At 38.8% G+C, this 24,544-nt stretch overlaps 10 protein-coding genes across 10 annotated transcripts; 6 read left to right on the forward strand and 4 right to left on the reverse strand.

Moving 5' to 3' along the window:
* Positions 1 to 729: 729 nt before the first annotated feature.
* Positions 730 to 5,169, forward strand: BDF20DRAFT_991056 (uncharacterized protein). Its single transcript, XM_053085337.1, has 3 exons — positions 730 to 1,694; positions 1,787 to 2,732; positions 2,807 to 5,169. The coding sequence occupies exons 1-3, from the start codon at positions 761 to 763 to the stop codon at positions 4,755 to 4,757; spliced, it is 3,831 nt and encodes a 1,276-aa protein (XP_052932486.1). The 5' UTR covers positions 730 to 760; the 3' UTR covers positions 4,758 to 5,169.
* Positions 4,992 to 6,109, forward strand: BDF20DRAFT_153941 (uncharacterized protein). The gene has a single exon (XM_053074813.1). The coding sequence runs from the start codon at positions 5,226 to 5,228 to the stop codon at positions 6,009 to 6,011; it is 786 nt and encodes a 261-aa protein (XP_052932487.1). The 5' UTR covers positions 4,992 to 5,225; the 3' UTR covers positions 6,012 to 6,109.
* Positions 6,110 to 9,410, forward strand: BDF20DRAFT_153942 (ras guanine nucleotide exchange factor domain-containing protein). The gene is made up of 4 exons (XM_053074814.1): positions 6,110 to 7,858; positions 7,929 to 8,094; positions 8,158 to 8,656; positions 8,736 to 9,410. The coding sequence occupies exons 1-4, from the start codon at positions 6,208 to 6,210 to the stop codon at positions 9,237 to 9,239; spliced, it is 2,820 nt and encodes a 939-aa protein (XP_052932488.1). The 5' UTR covers positions 6,110 to 6,207; the 3' UTR covers positions 9,240 to 9,410.
* A 322-nt stretch (positions 9,411 to 9,732) lies between these two features.
* On the forward strand, positions 9,733 to 9,945 carry BDF20DRAFT_801870 (uncharacterized protein; the record flags this gene model as incomplete). The annotated part of the gene is made up of 1 exon (XM_053076404.1): positions 9,733 to 9,945. A coding segment is annotated over one exon (213 nt), but the record flags the coding sequence as incomplete, so codon positions are not given.
* Positions 9,946 to 10,549: 604 nt separating this feature from the next.
* On the forward strand, positions 10,550 to 11,717 carry BDF20DRAFT_907967 (cytochrome P450; the record flags this gene model as incomplete). Its single annotated transcript, XM_053083432.1, has 4 exons — positions 10,550 to 10,607; positions 10,673 to 10,951; positions 11,106 to 11,320; positions 11,394 to 11,717. The coding sequence occupies 4 exons, from the start codon at positions 10,550 to 10,552 to the stop codon at positions 11,715 to 11,717; spliced, it is 876 nt and encodes a 291-aa protein (XP_052932490.1).
* An 85-nt stretch (positions 11,718 to 11,802) lies between these two features.
* On the reverse strand, positions 11,803 to 13,865 carry BDF20DRAFT_153933 (uncharacterized protein). Its single transcript, XM_053074812.1, has one exon. It carries the CDS (start codon positions 13,454 to 13,456, stop codon positions 11,888 to 11,890), a length of 1,569 nt encoding a protein of 522 aa, XP_052932491.1. The 5' UTR covers positions 13,457 to 13,865; the 3' UTR covers positions 11,803 to 11,887.
* Positions 13,866 to 14,274: 409 nt separating this feature from the next.
* Positions 14,275 to 14,772, reverse strand: BDF20DRAFT_839204 (Molybdopterin biosynthesis MoaE; the record flags this gene model as incomplete). The annotated part of the gene is made up of 2 exons (XM_053079249.1): positions 14,275 to 14,570; positions 14,640 to 14,772. The coding sequence occupies 2 exons, from the start codon at positions 14,770 to 14,772 to the stop codon at positions 14,275 to 14,277; spliced, it is 429 nt and encodes a 142-aa protein (XP_052932492.1).
* A 298-nt stretch (positions 14,773 to 15,070) lies between these two features.
* BDF20DRAFT_894134 (uncharacterized protein) lies at positions 15,071 to 17,301 on the forward strand. The gene is made up of 5 exons (XM_053082383.1): positions 15,071 to 15,238; positions 15,337 to 15,674; positions 15,745 to 15,894; positions 15,965 to 16,357; positions 16,444 to 17,301. The coding sequence occupies exons 1-5, from the start codon at positions 15,097 to 15,099 to the stop codon at positions 17,212 to 17,214; spliced, it is 1,794 nt and encodes a 597-aa protein (XP_052932493.1). The 5' UTR covers positions 15,071 to 15,096; the 3' UTR covers positions 17,215 to 17,301.
* Positions 17,302 to 18,267: 966 nt separating this feature from the next.
* BDF20DRAFT_827007 (Adenylosuccinate synthetase) lies at positions 18,268 to 19,789 on the reverse strand (the record flags this gene model as incomplete). The annotated part of the gene is made up of 4 exons (XM_053078130.1): positions 18,268 to 19,268; positions 19,355 to 19,453; positions 19,516 to 19,585; positions 19,670 to 19,789. The coding sequence occupies 4 exons, from the start codon at positions 19,787 to 19,789 to the stop codon at positions 18,268 to 18,270; spliced, it is 1,290 nt and encodes a 429-aa protein (XP_052932494.1).
* An 837-nt stretch (positions 19,790 to 20,626) lies between these two features.
* On the reverse strand, positions 20,627 to 24,269 carry BDF20DRAFT_793766 (uncharacterized protein; the record flags this gene model as incomplete). The annotated part of the gene is made up of 3 exons (XM_053076238.1): positions 20,627 to 23,659; positions 23,736 to 23,945; positions 24,021 to 24,269. Coding segments are annotated over 3 exons (3,492 nt in total), but the record flags the coding sequence as incomplete, so codon positions are not given.
* Positions 24,270 to 24,544: the final 275 nt, after the last annotated feature.

Raw genomic sequence — 24,544 nt, forward strand, 5'->3', positions numbered from 1 at the left:
CCTGTGCTGTTGTGATTCAAATTTATATATCCAATTCAGTAGACCTTCCCAAGAGATTGAATGCGTGTTCATTTTATTTTTGATCAAGTTGACTATCGACCAGCAGATTTAAAATAAATTATGTTTAATATTACAAAGAGTGAAATTCTTGTCATTTTCGAATGTCGTTATTGATGTATGTGATACAATAAAAGCAGAGTATCACTGAAATGAGACTCACTCCTGAATGCTGCTCTAAAAAGTAATGGTGTACTGTGTATTCATCAATACAGTAATAAGTCAGAAAAGGCTATAAATCTCTTTCAAGATCTATGCTCTTTTGACACAAGAAAGGGAGCTGTGGCTTCTGTTCCTATATGCAGAAAATGGAAATATGGGCTCTTTCCACAATTCTGCGGCTGTGATGCCGTTTGAAGGCGAAATAGCCTTATATCAGTTTGTACAATCTGTTCGATGCAAGCAAAACTGTCGAATCAAACATTGGACCTGAGTTTCTTCGTGCTATCTAAAAAAGAGTAAGCTTTCGAGTGGAGTCAATGTGTACTAAGCTAAATATAGCGATGATCTTTAACAATGAATCACTTAAAAAGAAAAAATCAGGCCATTTTTTCAACAGAAAAACGGATTTGGCAGTCGGAATTACAAAGTTTAAATGATTTTTTGATTTTTTGATTTTCTGGTTAGAAGTGGGGGGAAAGGAGTGGAGAAGCTTCTTTTTTTTTACTTTTTCTTTACTATTTTTTCAGTTTCAGTGTTTAAAATGGAAGCTTTTGCGCCTCTTCCGATAAACTTATTTGCAGATTCTGATCAAAGTAATGGAGGCGGTAGTAATAGAATCAACAATAGGGATGATGAGGCTGCTGCCTATTTTTCACTTTCACAATTTGATTTCGAACTGCAACAACAGGCACAAGCGGCCTTACTTCAACAGAATTTATGGCAAGATTTCGATAAATACCTACCAATGGATAGTCAGCCTTTCAATCCAATGAGTAACAACTTGAATATAGACACTACTACTACCATGACGAATAGCAGTAGAAGTCAAAATCTCAACAATAACGCAAATATTTTATTAAGGAGCAGAGAAGCTGAGTCTATCTTTACAACACCAACTACAGCAACATCTGCTGCCGCTAGTACAGCTCAATCTACGAACAGTAGTGATTATTTCAATATACCTTCCGCCAATAATACACCATTGCTTTATGAGCCCTTAAAAGATTTATTACCACCGAATGCTCAACAACCTATTGTGGTATCTCAGCATCCATCCGTTGTATCAACAAATTCTAACTTTATCGAAAATAATAATATCGTAACCACCGGAAATTCTTCTACCCTGCCGCCGCAACCAACAAATTGGGTTACTAAAGAAATTGATAATAGCAAAGCCAAACAGGATTATGCTAGTCCAGAATCCCTACCTTATTCTCCACCTCAGAATATGCAATCCACAATGTCTTTGTCGCCCCCTTTGCCCAATTCAAATCAACAAGCTATAAGCTTCTTCCAATTCCCCGAATCAGCATCACCCACTTCCGAAAGTAATAAGCCAACCACAACTGCAGCATCTGTTATTGATACATCTACGAGTTCTATTGCTGCTATACCTGCTGCACAGAACCATACAACAATACCAACAACTTGGAATCCATCAGTAACAGTGAATTCGTCCACAGAAGGAACGCAAGGTGTGTATTAATAATAAAAAAAGTTTTTTTGTTCGCTTAATTTAGCCGATAAGCCAATCAGAAAGATAATATACTAAAGATACCCTTAATAGCCAAACTCCCCATTCAACGCTTAAAATACAATAACAGTCAAACTAATGGTGGCAGTTTCAACGTTGGAACGAACAACAGTCAACCTACTTCAGGGCGTCAACAAAAGAAGACGGCCCACAATGCCATTGAGAGACGCTATCGTAATAACATTAATGATCGAATTGCTGAATTAAAGAATGCCGTACCCGCTCTTCTTTATGCGAAAGTGAAAGATAATTCCAGCCGTTCCTCGAACAATGTAAACAACAAGCGGTCTCATAAAGGTGTCGACGACGAGGATGATGATGCTGAGGACGGCGAAGAGTATTTAGATGGCGTGGCTGTTGCCACCAAACTTAATAAAGCCACTATCCTCCGAAAAGCGACTGAGTATATAATTCATTTGAAAAAGACAGGAGAAGATCTTCGACAAGAAAATCAAACTTTACAACAAATCCTTAAGCAATTACCGGGCGGCGCCGAAGTTCTGCAACAATACCTGAGTCAAAAGGAGCAGAGAGAAAAGATGCTTCAAAAACAGCAATTGCTCGAAAGAGAGAGTCAAAAGCAGCAAACTGCTCAACAGCGTAGAGCAGCTAGTAGAAAACGTACCAAGTATAATATTACACGTGAGCAAGATGAATATGATTCATCATCGAGTAGATCTTCGTCGACAGATCCAGAAACTCCACCTGTTGCTTCGAATATTTCGAACCGAGTGTTTATGGCTTTGTTTATGTGTATTACTTTCTTCTCCACATCACCTTTAACGAGTGGTGGATCCAGTTATTCTGAGCAATATCGTAATCATCACCATACGTCTAAAGCAAACAGAATACCCAGTGATAACAACAATAATCCTTTAAATCAAGCTTCTACAACAGCGAACAGCTTTAATGCTACACATATCTCATCTTTACAACAGCAATCCACATTAAGCTCCTTCTTCAGCATCAATGATGGATGGTAAGTTTATATGCCTTCGCACTGACAATGCTCACCTGTTTTACTTATTATTTTATTGCGCTTTCCTCTTTTAGGTCCACGCTACGTAATGTTGTTTTCATCATTTGCATAATTCAAGTCTTTTTACCATATATCAAGTCGATGTTAAACTCTTCCTTTAGACTAAAGCGTGTTCATGCATCAAAGACTAAAAACAAAAAGTTCAGAAGAGGAGGACTTATGGAAGAAAAAGTCAAAACGGCAGGCGAACTGAAATGCGAGAAGATTTACTCGATACTTGCCAAGTCTTTAAGGGCCGAAGGGGAATTGGTGATTGGAAACTCTTCCGTGATCTTCTTACACTTCATGAAAGAGTGTATTTTGTTAGTCTGCCATCATTTGTTCGGTTTTGATGTCGTAATAGGCGGAAATACGCGCAATGTTGAGACAACACCTGAAGAAGCATTGAATCGAGTTTGTATGTGGATTAAATTGAATGAATTGAAATGCGTTGGTGGAGACGGTGGATCATCCCAGGCTCCCAACCGTTTATCAATGGTTTATTCTTGTTTCCGCATGATCAATTCGGTTGATACTTTAAGCAACGACGAAAATGATCTGGACGAAAATGATCTGGACGAAAATGTAATTGCTCAACTCTACTCTCGTGCTTATGCAACCGCTGCATTTCAAATGTCTCTCGTGTTACCCAATAAGCTCGCTCACCGTCTTAGTCGCTATTTCTGGTCTTGTGCTGTGACTAACAGTAAATGTTTCGATGGTGGTGATCTGCATTTGATAGAAGGAAGTGATGCTATGACAGAGCAAAGTGATATGTGGATGCAATCTTTTTCTTGGGTTGATCCTGATCTGTATGAAGATGACAATGGTGCTGTAGTGTATGATGTCTACAACAGCCAAGCTTGGATTGAAACTTGTGAAATTATACGAAATCAATCAAACTGCGTGTCATCTGCCAAAAAATTCTCTCTTTCGAATCTTTCTCTTTCTTACAATGCCCCTGTAACCGTTCCAATGGCTATCTTGTCGAATTTACACTTATTGGATAATCTTCGTATTCAATTTGATAAATTGGTTGTAATGTTTGCTTGTCAAGATGAGGACGACGTTGACGACATTGCCCACAGTAATAGCAATGTAACCGCTTTTCTTGATATCATACTATTAACCGAAGCAACGACTGATGAGAGCATGGATAATGATCAACGCTTGGTTAATTGGTTAGCGACAGTTGGTCTTCTATCAGAATGTCTTTGGCGGGACGAGTTAGAAGAAGTTGAAAAACACCTCTCCTCCCTGATTCATCGTATTCCTCGATGCATGACATGCAGCGCCTCTTCTAATGCCCAAAAAGAACTTTTAAATCATTTGGATGAAACACTTAAAAAATATATGATTCATATTCTTGTGGGCTCCACTCTTTTACGAAACAAAGATCCACAAAAGCAAAAGCAAGGTTTAGAAGAACTAGAAAATGGCGAAGCACTCCGTATACCCATCCGTAAACTTCAGGCCAAATTACGCTCCTCGTTTACTGATAATGGGGAAGCAGTAGCTGGGAACGATTTTAATAGAAGCCTGGAAGATACTGTGATGATACAAGCCGAATTTGCAGTAGCATTTTTAAGTTTAGAATCATGGATGCGTGCCCTTGACATCTTAGGAAGTGATGATAACACAATAGCCACAACAACGGAAAAAATTACTGTTTATGAAGAGCGAATCAACGAAATCACTTTGTATTTGCGCCGTTTAATTGGATGTCCAGCTTTACAGAATGTGCCTGAGAACGTCATTATTGTAGATAATCTAAGCAGACTAAACCGTTTTATAACATATCTTGGCGATGCAGACTCTGCCTGTAATCTTTCAGAAGATGACGATAATGAGGATGACGACGGGGTTTTTAAAATGAATGAAGATGACATACTTGTATCTACTGCATCAAAGAGAGCAAACAATGGGTACCAATCACCAGCCAAGATAGCTGAAAAAGCTCAACATATACTTCGTGGGCATGTGTGAAGTTTTTGTTAGTAGTTACCTTCATTGATCTTATTTATATCGATTTAACCTATAAGATTGAACGTCTTGCGTTATAACATACCTCTATCAACTATATATTATTTATATTCATTTAGCCATATTTATTTTTGCTAAACTAGTACTGTATAAAATAGCTTCTGCTTTTATTTGTTGCCTACTCTAAGCTGGATTGCTCTTCTCTTTTAATTGGCTTCAATAATTCGTTTCGTAAGCTTTTAGAACAGTTATCGTAACGGCTCAATCAAATGGGAAAGAGGCAATTCGCCTCCATGACCAATGACAAGGGCTCACTTTTGGCAATAAAGCATTGATAACTAAATTTGTGTTACCTTGGCAAAAAATTTTATTCGTATATAGCTTTTCGGGATGGTTAACGAACAATTATACCATCTCTTTTACTCTTATTTAAGTATATTCTCCCCTCTATATTAGCATCACTTTCATTACATGGTTAAGACAGTCAATTTTCCAAAAATATTATGTACGGTTAGAGCTTTATATACTTACTCTTCTACCGAGAGTTCCTCCCTATCATTCGAAGAGGGCGACTCCATTGATGTACTCAACCAGCTTGATTCTGGCTGGTGGGACGGCTGGTGTAAAGGAAACCGGGGATGGTTTCCTAGTAACTATGTAGAGGTTATCAGTCAAAGTAATAGTAATAGCAGTATCAATATTAACAACTATAAACAGCAGCAGCAAACTAAAAAGCACACAGAAACCGCAGGATTTCCTGGTTGCTCACTCAACTCTGTGGATACACTTACAAGCAGAAGTGCGAAAAATTCAACGGAATTTGCATTTACCAGCAATACAGCGACCACAGCCCGAGAAAAAAACAATACGAATAACAGGAAGTCATTCCAATCGTCGATAAGAAACAGTATAAGAACATCCGCAGTGGCAAACGAATTGGATGAAGAGAATGATGATGAACACACACCGCCTTTGCCCGAAGGCTGGACAATGCATATAGCAACTGATGGGCGAACAAAATTTTACTTTAACCAACGGACAGGCGGCTTACGCTACACTCACCCAGCACTTTTAGAATCCGAAAATGAAGAAGACGATAGCTGTTGCAGCGTTGAGCAAGATAAATGTGATGACGAAAGTAAGCTCAGAATCGATACTAATGAGTTCGGATCAAGGGCAACCGCTAAACAGCACGGCAAGAACTACAGCTCTTGTTGTAATTCTATAAAATGCCAATGTGAGGTATGTAACTCTTGAATGACAAATTCTAACTTGTAAATCAATAGCTTTATTAATTTAGGTTTAACAGCCAACAGCATTAGGGGAAAGGTGTAAACATACCACATACTGTAATGAGGCACAGAAAGCTAACTGTAGCTCAAAAGCTGATGATGCGGTAAAGATTTAATCAAAGCAACTTAAACGCTTCCACGAGATTCTTATATCTAAATGAATGTCCTTACGTCAGATGTGCACAAGAAAAACCGAGAGTATCAAGGGGAAAGCCACCACGATGAATGGATTTTATGGCAGCAACCGGATGAATAACAGTCCAAATGCACACAATAAGATGTTATTCGAAGAAAATATACCCCGTGACTGGAGAACAATTGCCACGAATATTGCTCGATCAGTTCAAGACCTTCAAAGAGCTATCATAAACACTGAAAATGCAAATGAATTTAGAACAGAAACTTACGCTGTCGTTGATGCAGTTCGATACATGCTGTACTCCTCTCGCTCACTCGACAAAGATGCCATACATCTGCAAGATCAAGAGGTTAAAGAATCTTTACGATTAGTCCTTTCAACTTTAGCCAAACTCATTTTATCGGCCAAAGCAGTGAATGATATCAATACAGATAATATGGATAATAATAAGGTGAAACGTGATGCAGCTGATGTTCTCACCGCTACAAGAAAATTTGTAACTATATGTCAAACAAAAAACGTCCAAATTCAGCAAATCGAACCCATATTAAAAGTAAATGACAGCGAATTTGTAGCTGCAATAGCGCCTCATGGCAATAATAATGGAGCAATAGCGAATAAAAGAGATAGTGGTACTATTATCAACGCAAACAGTATTCGAGCCAAGCATCCTTTAAATCAGGATTTAGTCGTCAGTTTACAAACTCATGCAAAACAAATCGTTGGTTCTACAGATGCTTTGTGTAAAGCAACGACATTTCTATGTCATTCAAAAGAAGAGCAGCAGGGTCAGTTTCATGATGGCAATAGTATATTGTCAACACATCCTTCAAGTGGTGGGCAAAGTCTAATTTTGGAGCAAAAGTCTAGGTCCAATTTTATCCTTTTATTTCAAAACTTGACTTCACAGATCGGGAACTATTTCACTATATTAGAGGATATTGACATCAGTAATGTAGATGTGAGTCAGCTCCATTCTCTGCCTGACTACTATTGTAACAAGCAGAGGTTGTATAATGCAGTTGGGCTACTGTTCAGCGCCATACAAACATTAACCGATACTAAGAAGGACTTAGCGACAGCGGTTGCTTCGGTTGAGCATAATATTGCGAATGTGGAGAATACGATAGAGATGATATTTTCCACTGTAGTGCAAATGGTAGCTGAAAGAAAAGTTTGGCTAATGAGAACAGAAGACGGTGGCATGAGTACCAATAGCGTTTATAATAAGGATGGAACTGACACTTGCGATAATAGTACAATTACTCCAAACAATACTTCTTTCAATGAGGTTACCTCGATAGCCTCTTCTCCTCACAATGGACCTCACTATTTATCGATACGTTCTCCCAGCAAAGAAGCGCCATTACCACAGCAAGTATCAATTAACAATTCTGCACAGCAGAACGAATCTTTACAGAAACAAACCAGCATCAAATTACCTCGTTCTATAAACAGTTCTAATAAACGCACTATTATCAATCGACAACTCAGCAATAACAATGTAATGACCAACGGCGCGAGCGATAATGCTCAGGCCACGGCTAGGTCACAGTTTTGGTTTTTGGGTTATGACTACGATGAGAACGATATTGAATTTACGCAAGACAAGAATATTAAGGGTGGAACTTTAGAGGTACTAGTTGAACGGTTGACACTTCATGATTATATCGGTAAGAGTACTTGCAAAATTGACTTATAAGTGAAATGTTTCCTGACCTAATCATCCTTGGTTGACCTTAGATATGAGTTTTATTGCAAATTTTTTGCTCACTTATCGATCTTTTTGCACAACAGAAGAGTTCGTTGCTTTGTTACAGGAGCGCTACAATTTAGCCCCTCCTGAGAGCTTAACACCCGATGAATTAGAAATATGGACTGATAAAAAGCAGAAGTTAGTTAGACTACGGTAAGGAAAAGGCTTACTACTGATGCTTACGTGTGTAAACTTATTTTAACTTTATTTACATAGTGTCTTCAACGTCATGAAAAATTGGTTGGAAAACTATTACAATGACGAAGATGAATTTATTCTCGACAAACTCCAGTTTTTTGCGAACACTGTTATTTGCGATTCATCTTCTTTTTCTGCAGAGCAGCTTAACCGGCTCATTCGAAAGAGAAGAGAGCTAGAGGAGAACACTGGAGGGTTGAAGAAGCTGATACCAAATGCATTGTATGGTCCTATGCCTATCATGCCGAAAAACTTGCAGCACATTCATTTATTAGACACGGACCCTTTGGAAATGGCTCGACAGCTAACCATCTTGGACTTCAAACTATATAGCTCAATTCAACCAATTGAATGCTTGGGAAAAGCTTGGTGTAAGGATGGATCAACAGCTGTTAATGTGAAGCAGTCTATTGATTACTGTAACCGCTTGACAGCGTGGGTCACAGGAACCATTTTGAGCAATAAGGAAGCCAAAAAACGAGTGGTATTACTGAAATATTGGGCTCAAGTTGCCAATGTAAGTTCTTATATTTCTGTGCATAACATATAAAAAGAAACGAAAAGTAAAACCTATAATTTTTTTACCATAAAAATAGCGTTGTCTTCAGATGAACAATTTCAACACGTGCATGGCCGTACTTTCTGCGTTTGATAATAGTGCTGTGGCAAGACTGAAAAAAACATGGGAGCTAGTCAGCGGTCGTACGAATCAAGGACTTGCGCATATTCGAAAAATCATGGGCTCGAATAAGAATTTTCAAGAGTATCGGGAAATGATTCACTCAGTGAACCCACCATGTATACCTTTTTTGGGCATTTATCTTCAGGATTTAACCTTCATTGAAGATGGAAATCCTGATATGTTGAAAAAATCCAATAATTTGATCAATTTCGCCAAAAGGCAGAAAGCAGCAGAAGTAATTCGTGAGATCAAACAGTTTCAATCACCACCTTACAATTTCCAATATGTGCCTGAAATCCAAGTATATATAAAAATGCAACTCGAAACAAGCAAAGATATCGATTTCCTGTACGAACGTAGCTTGGAACTAGAGCCCAGAAACAATAATCCCATGACAGTATCAGATCATGCAGCATAATTTCGATGAGTGTGCAAATATGATATGAACATAACTAATCATCCATTAGACATCTTTACGGCAATTACAATGTAAAAAATTATACCTACTTTAGTCTATTACTTCTTGATTACACACTTGTTAGACACAAAAATATAGCATTAAAAGCCAACTTTACACAAACTCATTGTTCTGTTTAATACCTGCTTCGAAAAAGGTGTTTTTTCGGTCTTTACCCATATACGGCTAACAAAATGCATTGATGCATGTACAAGAAATTTCAGTTTTCCCTCCACACAAATCCTTGATTTTCGTTAAACATGGAGAATAAACCTCTTTTCATCGTCTTCTTCTCTTTAAATTTTACATATTGTTTCTTTTCCCTTACCGCTTGTTTAGTAATTTTATCAAAATGAACGCTATTTCTCTACCAATTGCTGTGGATTGTGTCGATGTTACGCGGATTGTTTCATCGTTGAATAAGCTCACTGCAACTTTTACGCGTGCAGAACGGAATTATTTCCTCAGCATCCTTTGCTCTGTATTCGCCGGTAGCTACGTTGTCAGATCACTCTGGAAAGCCCTTGTTGTCCCAAAGCACCTCCGCCATATCCCAAAGGTCAATTCATTGCGTTGGTTCTGGAGTATCATGATCGGTGAAAGTCATGATGTCCGAATTAAAAAATTGATGCTTCCTTTAATAGCTGAGCATGGCCTTTGCTTAAAGTATATCTTAGGTCGCTGGACGGTGACAGTGGGTGATCCGATTTTATTACAAACTTTATTAAAGGATGTCTATACCTATCCGAAGGAACAAGTGACTATGGATCGAGTAAAGTGTTATAGAACAAGAGAGCGACTGCGTTTAAGCACATAATCATTTATTAACTTATGGCGACAACTTCGATCTGAATGTAGGATCTTATCTTAACAAATCAAGAGCCCAACATGGGAAACGCTAATTATACAGACTGGAAAAGACAAAGAGGCATTGCCAATCCGGTGTTCCACAGAGCTATGCCAATAGAAACATTTGGTCAGATTGCTCTAAGGATGTTCGCTTCTATGAATGAATATAGTCGAAATGGTATCATTGATGCGGCTGACTACATGCGAAGGTATGAGTCAAACGTTTATAGTACAAAAGAGTGATACGTCTGGTTATCCTTCGTCAGTATGTGTAACCTTTTTTTTGTTTTTCTTCATTTTATTTGTAGATATGCTCTCGACTGTCTTGGTCTAGGGATCTTTGTAAGCAAATTTAGGATAAGATACGAATTATAGTAACGGTTCAGAGTATATTCTTAATATGTTTTCTTCAGGATTTTGATATGCAAGCTGTAACTGATCCCAATTCACCTTACGCTACATTGTACAAACAAGCATTCAGTATGTGCTAGCAGAACCAAAATTGATTATAATATAAACTAAATGATTTATCTTTTAATTTATAGGCATTGTTAGAGATCCTTTCGTATACTTATTCCCAGCTTATGCTCGTATCCCTTCTAAATACATTCCCTATCGAAATCGCGCTCGCTTGGCGAATGAAAGCCTCCGCAAAATCCTGGCTGATATAATTACAGAACGTAGAAATGCTATTGGCAGAGGAAGCAATAACAAAGACCTGCTCTCGCTCATGATCATGGCTGCTAATGGCCACTCTGATAATACGAATGCATATTTGACCGATGGAGAACTAGTTTCAAATTTAGCTGTATTCTTTGTTGCTGGTAAGTTTCTACTTACCTATGAATCTAATTGTATGCGTCCTTTCGTTTCATAGAGGGGTACTCATCATCTTTATGGTGTATACAGGTCATGAAACAACGGCTAGCGCAACGGCTTCCTTTTTGTATTATCTCGCCGCCAACCCTGATATTCAAGAAAAAGCACGCAAAGAAGTATTAGGCATTCTCGGGGATTCACCAGAGGACGTTATTCCCACTGAGGCAGAATTGAAGCAGTTGACCTACTTGAACAGCTGTATATTGGAAACTATGCGTATCAATCCTCCTACCTCTGGTAACCTTCCTCGTATAGTCACTAAAGACACGGTTTTGGGCAGATATCTTATTCCTAAAGAGACACGTGTTGCAATCGTGAGTGTTGTTAATGAATTATCACAAAGCTTACTGGTTTTAAAATATGCATACTTTCTATCCTTCATTTTAGGAGCTTTATTGTGTTCATCATTTAGATGAATATTGGGAACGTCCCTCGATATTTAATCCTGATAGATTCAATAAAGAACATCCTAGCTACAGATCTCAAAGCATGTGGATGCCCTTCGGAGATGGTCCACGAACTTGCATCGGTAAAAACTTCAGTTTACAGGAGCAAAGAATAATGCAAGCTATGTTTTTGAAAAGATACACTTGGAAATTAGCCCCTCGTAGTGAACATCTTCATGGCCTTAAGAATGCTAATGGTGGTGGAATTGGTTTATTGGGCCCTGAAACCTTGCATATCCAGTTAAGCAAAAGATATAATAACTAGATTATACAAATCCGCTCTTTTTCAGAATTAATCATTTCGTGATATATTATTACATAGAAGTAGTAGTAAATTTGGCTATTAAATAGGAACTATTGTGAATGCCATACTATATAAATAGAATTGTGTATATGATACGTATAATATCACTGCTGAACAGATAAAGTAGCCTTCTATACATTATTTGTGGTATCCGTATCCTTGTTGGATGTAATCATATTAGAAGTGGTGTGTATAGTATCGTTAATAGTAGTACTCGTTGTGAATGGCTGCTGCTGTTGCTGATCGTCTGCTGCTGCTGTTGTGATATTCGATCTATTACTCGATAGCGTATTATCTACCAAATCGTCAGCGAGTCTGGCACGTGCTTTGTATATTTTTGGCGGGTTCCCACATCGATCTTTTCCATAACTTATCCTAAATTTCTCATATTCCTCTTTATTCCTAATTCCTTCGATGGCATTCATGGCACTACTGATGCTCATGAAATTGACAAAAGCGCAATTCTTTTCTTTCAAGGTGTTAATTAGTTCGATGTCCCCAAATTGACTAAAGTCATCCCTCAATCTTTCTTCGAATGAATTTTCATCGAGAATATTGGCAAAATCGATATTCCCAATATAGACATTGCGTGTCGCTCCTTGTTGAACAGCTCGAAACACATCTGACGGTAAAGCGGAGGGTTTTCCCCAACCTACTTTCAAACGACGATTCTTAATGATGATAGCATGCTGATTCACTTGGTGCATGAAGGAAAGCGCTGCATTCGAATCCAGAAATGTAACAAAGGCAATATGTTTCTCTGGCATGAATCTCAATTGTGATAAAATGCCCCCACGTACAGAATTGCATATGTCCTCGGCAGTTGTATCTGGATGAAGGTTACCCAAATAAATAGTTCGGTTTGCCACTTCTTCTGTGACAAAATGCTGTGGTTGTTGATGATATAAATATGGAGGTAGTCTTGATGAAGGTGACATCATGGCTGCTGCTGTTGTTGTATCAAATGGAGCGTATTGTACATTATTATAATGATGATGTGAGGAAAAGTTTGTCGAGGAAGGTGCTGGCTGATAGATTGCTGTATTCGGAAGCATGTACAAATGCTGTTGCTGTGAATGTTGAGGCTGATAATGAGGGTATCGTATACTACGTGCAGGAGCACATCTGTCTCTGCCATAGTTGATACGTTTGGCCTTCCATTTACTTTCTAGTTGAAGTGTATTTACACATTTTACTGCATTAGAGACGCATAAAAAATGAACAAAGGCAATATGCTTCTCGGGAATAATTTTAACATGCTCTATGTGTCCAAATCGTGATAAATCCTCTCTAAGTTCTTCCTCAGTTATATCGTCCAAAAGACCAAGATAGACATTGCGGGTTGCTCCATTTTGAATAGCTGCATGCAATGCTGTTGGTAGTAAACTAGGTTTACCCCATCCTATTTTCAATTCATTACCCTCTACGGTCAGTCGACTTTTGGGATCACTCGCTCTCTGAAAAAAGTAATGGGCTGTTATTGCATCTAGAAAGGTGATGAACAATCCGTTCCTTTCTGGCAATGGACGAATCGACTGAATAGGCCCTGCTTTAACGGAATCTAATATAGTCGATACAGATATATCATTTGGTATATTTCCTAAATAGACTGTTCGTAAAGATGGATCTAGTAATAATGGCTCCTGTTTATGATAGTAGCAAGGCGGCTGTTGGTTGTAGCCTGTTTGGTGGTTCATCATATTTTGGCTCTCATGACTATTTTGGAAAGGAATACCGTCAAAAGAATTGATATATCACCTAACTTGTGAAAGCAGCATTTAAAATAGAAGGCGCGGCCATGGTTACCTATAGAAATTTTGATTGTCTTGCTGATTGCCGTCAGAGGTTGAAATGTGTGGTTGGCCTGAAGGCAACATAGTAATGCGAATGCAGGGTTTAGATGGAGGGACAGATTTAAATGTGTAGAGGAAAGAAAGAGAAGTTGAAAAAAGTATTTTTTACGAAAACACAAAATAAAATGGAACTAGTTCTTTTTTTCTCTTTTTCTGTTGCCTCGTTATTGTTCTACCCATATTTGTTAATCATGCGTGGAGATTGGTTATAAAAAGCTCGGAAGCTTTTAAAGATATTGTTTGCAGAATCTTAACTTTATCATTAGATATTCTTGACTATATTTTGAAATGATGTACCCTTTCTCAGAGGCATTATTCATGCAACGTAACAATTTAAGCCCTTGAAGCGCTTAGATTAACCAAACGAAAGTAAGTGTAAAGAATTATTCTTCGATTTTAAATGTTTCAAATGCAGATGTAGCACAGCCTTTGTCGAACTTTACTGTCGATACAGAAAGAATGGGTTAAATTTCAACTAGTCTGATAATGTAACAAACTGATCGACTATGTTGAGTTCAATGCAATGGAAACTTGAGCTTTAATGTCAATTCATGTTTCTTTGTATGATAGCGAAAGTTCAACTTTATTTGCGTTAGAATCAAAGATAGCCGTTTCTAGGGAATTTTGCTGCAGATTTTTCGTTTTGGCTTACTTATCAATTATCTTTAATGGCATTGCCCTTTCCACACGCTACCATCCTCATACACCTCCTTCTTCCATATAGGACATTTTTCTTTCAAACGATCAATAAGATGGCGCGTTGCCTCCATTGAATCTGCTCTATGGGTTGATGATGTCGCTACCACAACGCTGGTCTGCCCCACAGGAACAGTACCTATTCTATGATAAATAGCTACGTGTTGCAAATTCCATTTATTTCTCGCTTCTCGCACAAGCTGCATTAATACTTTTTCAGCCATTGGTATATATGCTTCATACTCTAATTTCACAACTTTTTTTCCTATGAAAGAATTTTATTGTAAATAGCAATATATATGGATATAAACAAATTGACAGAGGCGTAGGGTACCCTTAAATGTGTTCCTAGTCGTGCCAGAGAAGGTACTGATAGCCCCTGCTGCATCATCCTGTACTGAATTTGCGATTTCATCCAGTGTTGGTAATGGATCTGCTGTTACCTCAACAATATCTTTATGGCACATGTAGTTCGTTATATGGGCTACTTCTCGATTATGCTCAAATAGAAAAAAAAGCGGGGTACAGTTCACAATTGCATTCTGCACATTTTGTGTTGCAGAACTTAGGCGGTATTTCAACACGCTATCGGATAGGAAAGTGCCAATAACCCAAGCAATTTGTCCCAAAGAATAAACTTATTGTAATGTCAGAAAAAAGCGGCATAATTGCATTCTTCACGATAATTCTTCCCAAAGGAGGTATTTCTTTAGCAGTGGTAATATCTTAGTCATCATGGCCATTTCAGCTGCGATACTTGCTATTAAGGAAATACAGTCACTGAACTTTAAATGACACACAATGTGGCTTACCAAGGCACTTCCAATAATTTCCTGTCATTTATTCTCTACTGCTCTACCAATTCTATCGACCATCATTTCACAATGGCCTCAGAAATTGCCCAAGCAGCTGAAAAGCTCAGCATCAGTGAAAGTAAAGAAGTTTTTGATAGAAAAGGTTTTATTTTTTTGTTTGCCTTTTATGGAGTGACTGAATACCTTGCGCTTTTCGTTTCTTTTTTTTACCTCCAGCCGTATACGTCGATGAAGTTTCTGGCTGTGATGCTCAAGGCACCGGTGCCGAAAATGCTCCTTTCAAAACTGTCCTCAAAGCCCTCGAAGTAAAGGGTGAAGACGTTAAAATTCAAATTAAGAAGGACGATGAAGGTTTTAAGGAAATCTCTGGCGCACAAATGAAGAAAGCCAAAAAGACACTCGCCGAACAAAAGAAAAAAGCTAAGCGACTTGAAGAACAAAAGCTCAAGCAGGAAGCCGACTTGAAGAAGAAGCAAGAAGATGAAGCTAAGGCTCTTGAATATGCCAAATCAATTGTTCTTGAGGAAGATAAGAGTCTTCCCGCTGCCGAGAAGGTAATACACAATCTAGGATGAAGCAAAGTATCAGCGTACCTAATGCGTTAGTTTAATGCTCCTAATATAGATTAAAATCCGTGATGCCACACAAAACAGGACCAAGCGTGTCAAAGTTTCTGGCTGGGTTCATCGTCTTCGTGTCCAAGGTAAGGACATGATGTTCATTATTCTGCGTGATGGTTCCGGTTACTTACAATGTGTCTTGACCGGTAAATTGGTAAATGCTATAATCTTTATATGGACAGTTGTACGGAGCCGCTTTTAACAGTTTTTTTTGCTACCTGTAGTGCCATTCTTTTGATGCTATTACACTTACCGTTGAATCCGCTATCACCGTTTATGGTGTTATTAACGAACTTCCTGAGGGTAAAACCGCACCTGGTCATCATGAATTAGTTGCTGATTATTGGGAAGTAGTCGGTAAGGCTCCCAGCGGCGAGGATGCTTTCAATAACAAGGTCACACCTGATGCTGATCCTTCTTACCTCTTGGATAACCGTCATCTTGTCATCCGTGGTGAAACTGTCTCTGCCGTTCTCAGAGCTAGAGCTGAAGTTATCAAGAACTTCCGTGCTTTCTACGACCAAGCACACTTCACTGAAGTCACTCCCCCTTGCATGGTTCAAACTCAAGTCGAAGGTGGTTCTACTTTGTTTGCATTCAACTATTACGGTGAAAATGTAAGCAGATTTTGGAAACAGTTGTATAGAGTAACAATTGAAGTAGTGTTGTCTTATTCCTAATTTTCTTCATGGTTGCACTTTAGGCTTATTTGACTCAATCATCTCAACTTTATCTTGAAACCTGTCTTCCTTCTCTTGGTGATGTCTTTTGTGTCGCCGAATCCTATCGTGCGGAAAAGTCTCATACCCGTAGACATTTGTCTGAGTACACTCACTTAGAAGCTGAAATGGCGTTCATCTCTTTCGACGATTTATTAGATCATCTTGAAAACCTCATTTGTTTCGTTATTGATCGTACCTTAGCCGACGAAAAGACTGCTGAGTTAGTCAAGCAATTGAACCCTAATTTCCAAAAGCCCTCTCGTCCCTTCCTCCGCATGAAATATGCCGATGCCATCAAATACTTGAAGGAAAATGATATTAAAAAGGAAGATGGCTCTTTCTACGAGTTTGGTGAAGATATTCCTGAAGCTCCTGAACGTGCCATGACTGATAAGATTGGCCGACCTATTTTCCTCACTCATTTCCCCCATGAAATCAAGGCTTTCTATATGCAAAAAGATCCTTCTGATAGACGTGTGACTGAAAGTGTTGATGTGTTGATGCCTGGTGTTGGTGAAATTGTCGGTGGTAGTATGAGAATGGATAACAGAGAAGAGCTTCTTCAAGCTTACGGCACTGCTGGTATTGACCCTACTCCTTACTACTGGTACACTGATCAACGTAAGTATGGTACTACTCCTCATGGTGGTTACGGTCTCGGTGTTGAACGTTTCCTTGCTTGGCTTCTCAACCGTTATACTGTTCGTGATTGCTGTCTGTACCCTCGTTTCACTGGAAGATGTACTCCTTAAGTAACTTAGCAAATTATATAGAGACATATAATGTGTATAAATATTTTTTGGCTCATGTTCCCTTAGTGATGAATTTTTGCTCTAACGCTATTTGAATCTGCGTTGACCATGCAAATGTGTCTTGATCTATACTTTAATTTGTTATTGCTTGTTGATGTTGGAACTTTTCGAGAGCATTGAGAGAGAATAATTGATTGATTATCATTACATATAGCCTTTCTGTCTAACCACACTGACTAGATAAGTGACATTTCGTGTGGCCCTCCCTTCTACTATGTACATATGCTTCTTCCATCAATGCTACTACAAAAAAATCAGATTAATATTTGTTAATCGTAGATTAATCGATGTATCCTTTCCTTTCTAAAGAAAATTTTGTTGTGCACACTGATTCTTACTGTTGGGTATGTATGAATAAACAACAGGCAAGAATTCTTTGAGGCCATCGATGGTTCAGATATTAGATTTACTGATTTCCACTGCTTTTAAGTCGTAAAAACTACTGTACTTCCTTCTATCCCAATCAGAACTAAACATATTGGCCTTTCTATGTATATATTGTCAGAGTGTAGATACCGATAAAACCTAGTACAATCTTTGACTTAGGTCAGAATCGAGTCGTGAGAATGCTATTGATCCTTCGTAAGGTACTTCTCAATTTTTAAGCTAAATACAATGGAAGTATTGTCTTCCTTCATCGCTTTTCGCGAGGTAGCAGCCGAATGATCGTTTATCCGTAACCAGTTTTAATTTTCCAAATGAAGAAAGGAAATTCGACCCTCACGACTAGATCTTTAATAACTGTAATCTCACAAAATTCATTCTTTCTGCTGATGCAGATGTTATGCTTTTGTTAATAGTCAATTTGTGCACTTAAATTGGCCTCGAAATAGATTTAAAGGATATCATCAAAAACAAAGCGTGATTTATTGGTAATATGAGAGAAAACAATTCATATCTAATAAGGGCGTAATGATCTATGTGCAAAAAGGATACAATGACGACATATCCTTGTACTTAAGTTGTTAAAAATTCTAAAATATTCGGTTTGAATTAGATGGCTTTACGGATCATGGAGTCTCTTCCGGGACCAACGCCAATCCATTCAACAGGAACACCAGTTTCCTTTTCAATGAAAGCAATGTACTTCTTGGCGTTTTCGGGGAGATCTTCGTACTTAGTGCATTTGCTAATATCGGTTTGCCAGCCAGGAAGGTCGACATATTCAACTTCAATCTTATCGAGAAGATCAAGATCGGCAGGGAAGGATTCTAACCTCTTACCATTCAACTTATAGGCGACGGCAACCTTAATTGTGGGGAGCTGATCGAGAATGTCAAGCTTGGTCAAGTTGAAGCTAGTGTAACCGTTGATAAGAGTAGAATATTTAGCAACGACTAAATCTAACCAACCGCAACGACGCTTACGGCCAGTAGTGACACCAACTTCGAAGCCAACAGTTTGAAGATGTTCGCCGACTTCATTTAATTGTTCAGTAGGGAAAGGGCCACCACCAACACGTGTGGTATATGCCTTAAGAACACCAATGACATTACCAATTGTCTTAGGAGGGACACCAAGACCAGTACAGACACCACCGATAGCAGTGCTAGAAGAGGTGACAAAGGGGTAAGTACCGAAATCGAGATCGAGCATTAAAGCATTGGCACCTTCAACAAGGATACGCTTGCCTTCCTTCAAAGCGTTGTGAATGTAAGGGATAGTATCGATAACATAGGGCCTGATACGTTCGGCCAACTCCTTATAACGTACAAGTTCGGCTTCGACATCATATTCAAAATTACCATAACGCTTGCGTCTGTTTTCAACCATAGTTCTGAAACGAGCAGAGAATTCCTCGAATTCAAAAAGATGATGAACACGAATACCAGAACGAGAAGCCTTAGAAGAGTAAGTGGGACCAATACCCTTACCGGTGGTACCAATACTACCACGACCTAATTCAACTTCTTTGAGGCCGTCAACCTTTTGGTGGAAATCAAAAACGAGGTGGGCACGGTCGGAGACAAGAAGACGACCATCACAGTTGAGACCTAATGTTAATTCCACCCGAATTTAAATTTTAGTCTCTCTGGCTTTCCTTTATTATTCTCTTCCCCTTCATTAAAGAGAGGTACACTACCTTTAGCTTCAATCTTGGCCTTTTCCTCGAAGAATGAAGGTAAATGAATAACGACACCATTACCAATCAAGGCAACACAGTTGGGATTAACCAAGCCTGTCAAAAATTTGTAAGTATCTGTCAAAAACTGACAATCTAGCAAAAATACCAAAACTTACCAGAGGGTAGCATATGAAAATCATACTTGGTATCGTTGACAACGATGGTATGGCCGGCGTTATTACCACCCTATTCAAAAGCGGATCAAAAAACTATGAGTCTTAAAGAATCTTTTGCCGTGTATCATTTAAACTTTCAAAATTGTCAACATACAGCACAACGAGCACAAATCTCAGCTTCACCGCAAAGGATATCGGATAACTTACCTTTACCCTCATCACCCCACTGAGCACCGAGGACAACTGTGAGAGTACCTTTTTCAAAAGCAGACATTCTAATTCGAAGATGGAGAAAACCAACAAGAACATATGCTCCTGAACCTGTTTGGTCATTAAATAGGCCAAAAAATGAGACTTCTTTTCGTTTTCTGACAATGAAAAAAATGCAAGATGGGTAGTTCCGATCGGGAAAGATTGGGTTTCCCATTGTCAAAATTTTTTTTTTATATTAAAGGTAAATACTATCATTGGTTGAATGTTTAATCCGCTATCTATACCATCAACGTGCTGAGAGCTTTACTCAATCAGGTACGCTGTACAGTGACCAGACATTTAACTATGTGTACTTCGAAATAACAATATACAGTTCATATGTACTATCGTTCTTGCGAATAGCTTCTGCCTCAGTAGACTGATCTACTGGGATAGAAGCGATAGAATGACATCCTTTGTTCAAACACGCCCCCAAATTCCTTTCAGAAAAAGACATAATCTACAGATGCAGCTACCGCATATGGGAATGTATGGCTGTATACGAGTCTCAAAAATAATCAATACATATTTTTTGGGCTGTACAAAGCTTATCTAAATGCAAGCGACATTTAAGCTTTCAGTTGAGTCAGAACTTGTCACTTTCTGCATCTATTATTGTTCATGCATTTGTGCCCGGTTTTTTCCCTATTAGATCAGACTGCAAAAATCGATGGAAAAAAAAGGCAGAATTACAAAATATAACAAATACATAAAAACCTTACTAATTTGCGGTCGATAAGAGACGTTAAATAATAAGACGTTTATAAAAAGCAATAATATACAAAAGTTGAATAAGAAAAATAACATGCTAGAATCTAATAGATGGTAGTAGAAGAGGGGAGGGGGATCTGATTTAACTACTGGCTTTGGACGCCTTCTGTTGTTCTTTTTTGAAAAATTCTTTACGGCGCTGTTTGGTCTTGATTTCGTTCTCGGCAGCAATCTTTGCACGCTTCTGTTCCAATGCCTCACGTCGTTCATTATTCTTTAACTTACGCTTACGATCCTTTTCATTACGAAGGGTGTTCAATTGTTGCATTAGGGTCACGATCTTTTTCTCTTCTGGCTCTAGAATAACAGCACGTTTAGCAAGATAAGAAGCCTTCTTACTCTTCGTTGCATTTTTCGGTTTGTTGGCGAATGGTAGTTCAGCTTGTAGAGATTTAGGCACCTTAAGGGGATTGAAACGGCGCTCCTTTCTTTCAACAGGCTTATAGATAGAATCCACTCTCTGAGGCGCATGAAGGTCGTTTTCTTTTCTAACTTGGCCCGTTGTACGCATACCTTGCCACTTTTTGGAAGATAGTAGTAATGATGTGACAGGATTGTAGAACTTTCGAGGTTTGACAGGATACCATGCTCTTAAGAACACAATATCGCTCATAAGGACCTTATCTTCGAAGGTAGCACGGAAGTGACCTTCTGGTTTAGGCAAGGCCTTCTTGACTTGACCACGAATGCCAGAAACAGTACGGATATTGGCACCTTCGAACTTTGCCACTTCCAGAGCGGAAGTGAACATATCCTTAATGAAAGCAGTATTCCTATACACTTTAGTGGGGTAACCAGTAAGCTTGAGCTTCTTGACAATTTCTGCAGACTGACTAATATCTACAACGACACCTGTTGCACTGATACGGAATGACACGCTCTTATTATCAGCAACGTTTTGAACAGCACAAAAACCTGTATTAGGAGTATGCACCGGACCATAAAAAGTAGCCAAACAGTGCATATGTTCAGGTGTATACTTGAGCATACGATTACGTGTACCATCATTAAGGGAATAGATAGGAATCGTTTGGAAACGTCTCCAACCCATTGAAAAGATAAGAGGATCATTTGTTTTCAGTGTCTTGGGGAACCAACGATGACGCTTGATTCTCACTTGAACCCAACCAAATTGGTCTTCACTCGTCAGTAAACCGCCAATAAGAATAGGGTAGGTAGGATTAAAATTTTCCACAAATTCGCAAGGCATATCCTTGAGTAAAATACGAACATAACTACCAGGACGGTAACCTTCAACCATGGCTCTTGTTTGAGGATCATCATTTTCGAATTCAGCACGGTTGATTTCGAGCTGTTGCTCAATCTCTGACTTCTTTTGTTCATAGAAGTCCATCTTTGGCCCTTCATCATCATCACCATATTCTTCTTCGAATTTCCTTCGTAACTGTTCTTTGCGTTTGGCGAGTCTTTCACGTTCAACAGCAACAGGATCACGAATCATGCCTTCTTTATCCCTTTTCTTGCTAGATGAAGTCTCTTCCTCGTCATTTGGTTCTTCCTCAACTTCGTTTTCGCCAGCTTCCAAATCTTCAAAATCGCCTTCAATTTCGTCTTCTTCCGGGGGGAACGCACTTTCTCCATTAGCTGCGTCAATATCACCTGTAATAAAACGGTTTCGAATGGAATCTAATACGTCTTCATCATCCCAATCTTCCAAATCTTCGGGATCTAAAGGATCACGACTAGAGTCGATTATTTCTTTCTTGACATTTTCGTTTTCTCGTTTCAATTTGAAGAACTCTTCGTCTTCATCCTCGTCTGTATTCCCTTCATCATTATCAGCGTTGTCATTATAATTGCCGTTAATAATGTCTTCCGGACTAAGATCGGGACTATCATAAATGAGTGACATCAAGTTGGTACGTCGACGATTAGCGAACATTTCACTGGCTTTTTCTTTCAGATTGGCTTTCCAACGAAGCTCGCCTGCAAGTTCTTCTTCCTCTTCTGCACTTCTTTTTCGATGGCCATCAATAAACACCATATCTTCTTCATTATCATCATCTTCAGCTCCTAAATCACTGTCACTTTCGGCGAATTCAAATGCTGGTTCCTCTTCATCATTTTTATCGTCTTTTTCCCCTTTCTTGGGAATATTTCTCGTATCAAATTTACTCAGGGCCTTTCCTCGTCGAGGTGCATGTTCCTCATCCTCATCGTCAGTATCTTCTTCCATCATATCGTTCTCTTCATCTTCTTCGTCGTCATCTTCGTCGTCATCATCCACATTCATATCATCATCTTCCGCATCTTCATTAGCGAAAACAGCTCGTCGACGCGTTCTGCCATTATCGTCTTCTTCTAAAGATTCCTTCACATCTGCGGCTCTTACTGGAGCTGAGCCAGAGAAAATACGTAACTCAGCATCCTCTAACTGAGACGCTAGTGTGTCTTGCGCATCCTGCAGATCCATGACCAACTTTTCTCCGGTTCCCTGAGGAGTATTCTCTTCTTTATCAGCTTCTTCGCCTTCTTGTAATTCTGATGGCGCATAGGCTGATTTTTTCGTAAAATGGCCAGGTACATTAATATAAACTGCATCTTTATCATACATGACGCCTCCTACGTCGGACATAGGAGCATAGATAAGCTTATGCTTTTCATCCAAACGTTTTCTTTCCTTGTCAGGTAAAGGACAAGGATCGGGTAAAACTGAGACGTCAGCTAAATAGTGGTCACCTGCACCAGGAATATGCACACGCATATTAGGTTTGAGATTGGTACCACGTAAATAACCGTATAAAGTGACGGTACGATCGCATGTAGGTTTTCTATGCAATAATTCTGGATCTGTCAAATCTTCTATACGATCAGCCACCACGTAAGGATGAGTATTACGCCAAATCAAAGGTCTAAACTTCATGACAGATATGAAACGGGATAGGTTTTGAATTTCTAGATTGGGGTATCGGCCGTTGATAATGCCAGAGAGGTAAAACAGTTTAGCACCTTGATAGATTTCAGTCCAAAAACGATTTTTTAATCTCTTCTTCGTAGTTTTCAGTGTTTTGTTGTTGCGAAATTTATCCAAATGAGTGAGAATACCCATCACTTTAGGAAAACCGTGAGATTGTAAAACATTGAGGAATTCGAATGTTTCCTGCACAAATTTAAGTATACATTAATACACTGAAAATCTATAAAAATATCTTTCATAGTAATATTTAGGGGTTTACCATTTCAAAACCGAAACTAGCATCGATCATCAGTAGGACTAGATCTGCGATTTTAGCAACATCGATCATGGAGTTCATGTCGTTGTTGCATTCAATGAAGGTCAAACGTCTTTTTTTACCGCTGACAACGGTAATGGGTCCCTTTATCTCATTCAAATTGTGCTTTGTATACCGCTTTACCAAAGATCTAATAAGTGTCGATTTACCGGTCTACAAAAAATTGATGATTATAAGTGTCCATGTCCTTCTATTTGAGGCTTCAGTTCGAAATGGAGATTAACTTACTCCAGGTGGTCCAACAACTGCAACTACTACTGGAGGTGATTCTAGAGGTGTACGATCAACTAAGGGAACATGAAGCTTCTTCTCACCAATATCAAAGTTTCTGCGCACTGTCTTTTCTGCTCTGCCTGCACTTTGAAAGGTGAAAGCCTTAGGGTTGCTGGACTTTTTTGCATTGCTAAACTTATTCGCTTTTTTGCGCTCTACTTTTTTGCCGGCTTTTTTTGGAACGTGCGCTTTTTGCGTTCGTTCCTCCATCATAAATTCTACTTATGAATCGCAGTTAAGGAGATCTGCTTCTGTCAAATTTTTTATTTTTGTTTTGGAAATGCAAAACTAAGAAGCAGTCATCACTGTGAATAAATTTAAACGCCGTCCGACGACTGAAATCAAAAAAGAAACATGCTGATGGCTTTATATGGCACAATACCGTTCGTAAGAAAGGACGTTGATAACGAAGGAGGACAGTGATTGGCTAACTGTTAAAGAACCTGTCAGCTCAGTTGAGAGAAGATATCGTTCGTAAG

This window comes from Mycotypha africana (assembly GCF_025528875.1).
Source record: "Mycotypha africana strain NRRL 2978 chromosome Unknown BDF20scaffold_11, whole genome shotgun sequence".
NCBI lineage: Eukaryota > Fungi > Mucoromycota > Mucoromycetes > Mucorales > Mycotyphaceae > Mycotypha > Mycotypha africana.